A 6,000-nucleotide genomic window follows, 5' to 3' on the forward strand; every position below is an offset into this window, starting at 1 on the left:
TACAACCAGAATATAGTCTCTACAGGCCTCATTTAGACTTATACTGGCTTACACAATGGCAACCTTTTTATTATAAAATTCATATTTTATGTTCTGACCTAAAGATTGTGGCCAAACTACTGCATAATACGGCTATCATTTATCAAAATCTCTTATACTTCGGGAAAATATAATATCTGGCTGGCGAGATAACAAACTGAGAGTGGGCTATGAGCACAGTCAGACCCTTGAATGTGGAATGTGGGTTAGTATATGGGAATGCCATTGGCGATTTGCAATCTTCTACGAGGGTTTTCCTTACCCAACAGGACGTGTGCACCGTGTTGCGGATAGGAGCAAAGGAAGATCAATAGCATAAACTTAAAATAATAGAGCAAAAAGCCGTTTTATGATTAGGTAATGTTCAGCGATCTCCTATAATGTTCTAGTACTATAAAGTTTTTCACTCACTGATAGGCAATATAAAATATCATCAATTTTCTATACTTGACAAGGTTTTGAAGATAATCAATGAGTGAAAGAACTACCTATTAGGAAAGCAATATCAGCTAAGTCTATACATATACAAATGTTAGCCATTGGGTGACCATTAACCATTAACGATGACCAATCAATCAAATACATTCAACAAATTTGTCCTCTTATTCCTTTATCTTTTACTACCTCTGATCTTAAGCGGCTACCTACAAAAATATTTGATCTCATGATTTCTTTTTGTCAAATTTGCAATAAATGCAATGAACTTTATCCAGCAAAATTCCTTCTATATTCTCTGAAAGTTTTTAATATTACTGATGGCTAACGAAATAGCGTTTTTTTTGACTAGCAACATTTTTAGTGCTGTTTTTTTTTTTTTGAAAATATAAATTTTAGTTTTAGCTATATGAATCTACTATGGCGATGTGTTCGAACTGTGAGGTTCTAGAATATTGTTCCAGCGGATACAACATCTTTCTCTAAATCATCTAATCATCTAAATTTATCTAAATCTTTCAAAAAATCTGCAAGCAACAAGACCAGTAAAAGTCAATATCACATACAAAATTGCAGTGCTCTATAACATTCGTATGACTATAGGCTATTGAATATTTTTTTAATATTTCTACTATCTTAAGAAAACTCCTTACCTTTTTGAACAACAAATTTAAATGATTCCAATAATTTGGATAAATTTAGAACATTTATAATATTGATTTGTGGTATGATGGCCACTGTAAGTTTATAATGATAAAAACGAATTATGTCAGTAAATGTGAAGTCGACAAAATACAGCATACTGTTATGGTCATATTGTGTGGATGTATGTAATATTTATCCTTAATTTGGAACGTCTTATGAATAATTCAGGTTCATCATGTGTCCCATTGATCTTTAAGCGGTTCAAATTCATCGAAATTACTGTAACTCTATTATTGCCCTATGGAACCCATATAAGTTACCGAACCTTCATACCCGATCCCGGACTTGTCCGACATCATAGAACGGATGAGGCGCACACAACACCAAACGCAACAACAACATCAGCCACAAGCATAAGCCGACTCATCAAATAGCTAAACTCCACCGACCCAGCAGAACGTGACAGGACGTACGACTCGCGTTTCATAGTTTCGTAGCGTAAGCATTTATACAGGGAATGGTTTCCACAACAAGTCAGGCCTTTGTAATTTGGAACGATCGCAATAAATCAGTCTTAGATTAACTTTCAACCCGTCAACTTCTAGGCTTCTCCTTTTTTAAAAACATAATCCGGTAGCCCCGACTTATCGCTTATATAGGTAGAGTACAAAACTGCAAGCTTTTAGTGAAAAAAGATCGGAGGTTCATGCAAGTTCGATAATATGTGTGTTCCAGCACACCGTGTAGTGTAAGTAATCCACGTATGATATAAAAAAAATCGTAGGTAGTTCAATTAAAAAGAGTTTTGACTCTCGTTTTTCAATTGGCTTGTTTAGGGGTATCCTGTTTTTTACATATTCTGATTCTACGTTAAAAACTGAGCCAGAATCCAAATTTTCATAATTTTCTGTGCCCTGGAACTATTTTTAAAACACGTTTGAATACAGTATGGAAATCGCGTTTGAATCACCCCTCGGCAAATTTTACTTCGGGGCGAGCTGTCATTATGCAAATTGAAATGTCATTGAGTCGGCGGAATGAAATCTTATTTAATCATTTACTATATCAAAATTAATATATCAAAGCGCAATAAAATCGTGTTACACTTAGAAAAATGTGCTCTTTTGATCAAGCTACAAAAAAATGTGAATTTTTCATCGCTAAACAACCCAATTGCACTGTGACCAGCATGATTTTACTTACATTGAGGAAGTCGGCAGCATGCAGCGACAGAATTTCGGAACATCCCAGATCCAATTCCTTTAGCGGAGGATTTTGACGCCCTAGCAAAATCTTGATCGGCTCGACAAACAACCTGCAATGAACAGTCTCGAAGTTAAATGATTCAGTTATGCTTTATCACTCACTTATAAATGTAGTTCCATTCCTCTTCCGAGCAGAAACGTCCTGGAGTAACCAGGGTGGCATATTTTGGACGCAATGACAGGCTAACCAGGCAGCAGCTTTTGCTGAGTCTGAAATTATCATAAGCTTCACTGTCTTTACATTCATTTAAACAATCTCAACAATGGCACTCACTTGTACATAATCTCCGTAGTCAACTCAACGTCGTACAGATTGCAAGAATCGAAGGAAATCCTCGCCTCACTTACGATGTGCGCCAACGATTGTAAGAGAAAGCTATTTTTCTTGTTGTTCTCTCGGGCCACATCGAAGTGGATGTCTTTGAAGAATCTGTTAAAAAAGGATGATATTATGAATTAACAGGGTGGCCACTCAAACTCGAAAACTAAATTCCCGAGTTTTTTCCCGTTTTCACGGTCATTTTTGGAAATTTTCCCGATGCTTAAAATCTGTAATTATATGTGTAAAAAGTTAAATACTTCGGGAATAATGTATGTATGTATGTATGTTTATTTATTTGTGACGATAACCTATTAGTTTTAAACTTTTTACAAGGTCAAGGAAGCTGATTTTGAAATTTATATGTAGGATGTGCAAATAGAACGTACAAAATGATTGTGAATTGAAAACTAAATTACAGTGCCAAACTAAAGAAAAAAGCAAGGGTAAACTCAAAATACAAGGCTAGACAATATTTTTGATAAAGGTTTTGAATGAAGCTAATGTTGGTTGTAGTTTGGCATCGAGGGGTATTCCATTCCAGCAGGTGGCTATGTAAACCAGTACACTTTTTCCGCTTGCATTGGAGTGTCTGGGAATAATGAAGCAGCGGGTTCGCTGTAGCCGTCCACGTTGTAGGTGTTGTTGAACATAATCGGGCAGATCTCCGCAGTACGCCTGTCTCATGAAACAGCATATTCTCAGCCAGTAGTTTGATGGTAGGTCGACGTCAAGAATAGAGTTTCTTATGGCTGCTGTTGTATCTCGTCGACGAAGATTGTGGATGAAACGCAAAGTTGCTTTGAAGCAATGATGCAACTGTTGTTTCAAGGCTGCCGAAAGTCCTGGGTAATAGACAATGTCCCCATGCATAAAAATGGGCATCACTACTGCCGAGTTTGCATGGATAGCACCGGCGCAAATCGACGAAAGGTGCGAAGAACATTATACGTTTTCAGGGTAACTTCATTTACTTGACGAGACCATGTCAAGTTACAGTCAAGCTTCAGGCCTAGATTCGTTACTTCACTGGCCAGCGGTACGGTTTCCCCATTGAACTGTATACTGATTTGCGGAACAACGTTATGATAGCCTGCGTTTTCTTCGGGTTGGGCGCTAGGCAGTTGAAGTTGGCCCAACGAACTATAGCTTCAAGGTCTGCGTTGATGGCGCACACTAGTCTTTCAACTTCGGATATTGGGCCGGAGATATAAACTTGAAGATCATCGGCATACAGATGATAGTTGCATTTCAACGAAGAGGACAGACTATTGATATAAAAGCTGAAGAGTAGTGCGCTAAGGCATGACCCTTGAGGTGTACCATCGTGGACATCTAATTCATCGGATATTACATGTCCAAGGCGAACGGACTGCCTTCTGCGATCTAAGAAAGATGACACCAAGTCACACGCTGCCTGAGAGAAAAAGAACTCATTCCGTAGTTTAGTTCTTATTATTATTATTATTATTATAGCTTTATTAAAGAGATTTTTTTTTGTTCTTAGGAGTTGGTGGTTCACGCAGTTGAACGCTAAGGAGAAATCCACGAGAACCATAACGGTACAGCGGTTGTCGTCTAGATTTGAATACACATCGTGCATAATCTTGGTGAGGGCTGTTGTTGTGCTGTGTCTTTTCCTATAACCGGATTGGTATCTTGCAAAAAAGATGCCTGTGTGCTATCCAGGTAATCAGTGACATGTGAAAGAAGTATTTTCTCAAGCACTTTCGAAATCGCTGGCAGTACACTGATTGGCCGGAAATCTTTAGGCAGGGATGGGTCTGGCTGTTTAGGATTGGGGGTGACAATGGCTTTCTTCCAGCTTAAAGGGAACGACTTGGTGTCAATAATAGCATTGCACAAATGTAATAGATGTGGAAGAATGAACGGGCAGAGCAATTTGATGAACGAAATAGGAATTTCGGCTGTCCCAGTAGCGTTTGTCTCAACTTCGTGTATCTTTCGGCAAATTTCATCGTTATTGGTATGGCGGAAGTTGAACTCCGCTATACCTTGAGCTGGAGGACGATGTTGTAAGGTCGTGTTTATTCTGGTTGGATTGGGACGTTGCAGTTGTCGATGGCCATTGCAGAATTTAAATTTAAATTAGAGTAAAAGAAAAATGGGACTTCGAAACCTATTTTGGCAAAAAGGTGGAACCTTCTATTAAAAAAGGAAATAAATCACTATTTTTAATAGAAGGCTTCTCCTTTTTCCCCAATTTTGTCTTAATATAAAGTAACAAAGTTTTTAATAGCTCCATCGGACAAACCACTTGTGAACCCCTGCCCTTTGGAACAACATTCCGCAAGCGTAAACAAGATTGTGTGGAATTTGCATGGGAGGCAAAACGGAGAAATGAAAAACAAAATCGAAAACAATGACGTCGTCTCGCCACCCAAATTTGTAACATTCCACTCTACTTTGGCTAAGTGGGGCACAAATTACACAAAACGCAATTAAGTGGCGTGATAACGAATTGCGTCAACTTCGGTAAACTCACCTCGGCTGAAAGAGGACAGATCGCCAGTGCCAGCAAACGGACGAAACCTGCAGTCGGTCATGGTAGGACAGATGCTGGAACAGATTCGTCAGGACAAGGGCCGGAAGTTCGCCCCAGTTTGGGCTCCTACTCATTGCACAACTTTCGTCTCTCTCCTGGTAGATTCGTTTCACTTCCTTCTTTTAGCAGCTCCCAGACGAGATTCGCACTTTTCACCTTTTCGATTTCGATTTATTTTCTTCGCAGCTGATTGCTGTTGTATTATGGATTTTTTTTCTTTTCTCTCTTTGTGCAGTGGGAGGAGGTGATGACTTTCTTTTTCCGAGGACGATTCTGAGGAATTTCAGAACGTAAACCAACGAACTCCATCTATAGCGGGTAAAAACTTACCTTCTGCACAAATTCAGCACTATTACGAAGCGGAAAAGTACAAATTTTGTATGAATTTTGCGTTTTTTCAATTATTAGTGAAAATTAGTTTTTGTTTTTGTTACTTCTGTCATTGTTGTGAGTCGCAAAGCGAAAACGATAAACCATTTTCAGGATGTTCCTTTTCGTAGTGCTTCGTTCCAAAGGGTTCATTCAAATATTACGTAACGCAAAATTTGCCAATTTTAGACCCCCTCCCTCCCCCACGTAACAGCTTTTGTATGGAAAATTTTGAATATTTGTATGAACCGTAACACAATGTAAGACCCCCTCCCTCCCCCTGTTGCGTTACGTAATATTTTAACGATCCCAAAGAAGGAAAGTATGCAGTACACCCAAAAACAATGAAGTTATAAAATTTA

The 6,000-nt window shown here is 38.5% G+C and overlaps 1 protein-coding gene across 1 annotated transcript in view; it reads right to left on the bottom strand.

Annotated features, from left to right (window-relative positions):
- LOC110675809 (F-box only protein 33) overlaps positions 1-5,723 on the bottom strand; it is a 28,554-nt gene extending 22,831 nt beyond the window's left edge. The window contains exons 1-5 of the mRNA XM_021841634.1: positions 5,600-5,723; positions 5,210-5,542; positions 2,659-2,814; positions 2,487-2,594; positions 2,323-2,434 (exon numbers count right to left, since the gene is read on the bottom strand). Of these exons, the coding sequence (XP_021697326.1) occupies positions 2,323-2,434; positions 2,487-2,594; positions 2,659-2,814; positions 5,210-5,343 (510 nt within the window). The 5' untranslated portion in view covers positions 5,344-5,542; positions 5,600-5,723. The remainder of the gene's footprint in view (positions 1-2,322; positions 2,435-2,486; positions 2,595-2,658; positions 2,815-5,209; positions 5,543-5,599) is intronic.
- Between the last annotated feature and the right edge of the window lie 277 nt (positions 5,724-6,000).

This window comes from Aedes aegypti, chromosome 2 (assembly GCF_002204515.2).
Source record: "Aedes aegypti strain LVP_AGWG chromosome 2, AaegL5.0 Primary Assembly, whole genome shotgun sequence".
Lineage (NCBI taxonomy): Eukaryota > Metazoa > Arthropoda > Insecta > Diptera > Culicidae > Aedes > Aedes aegypti.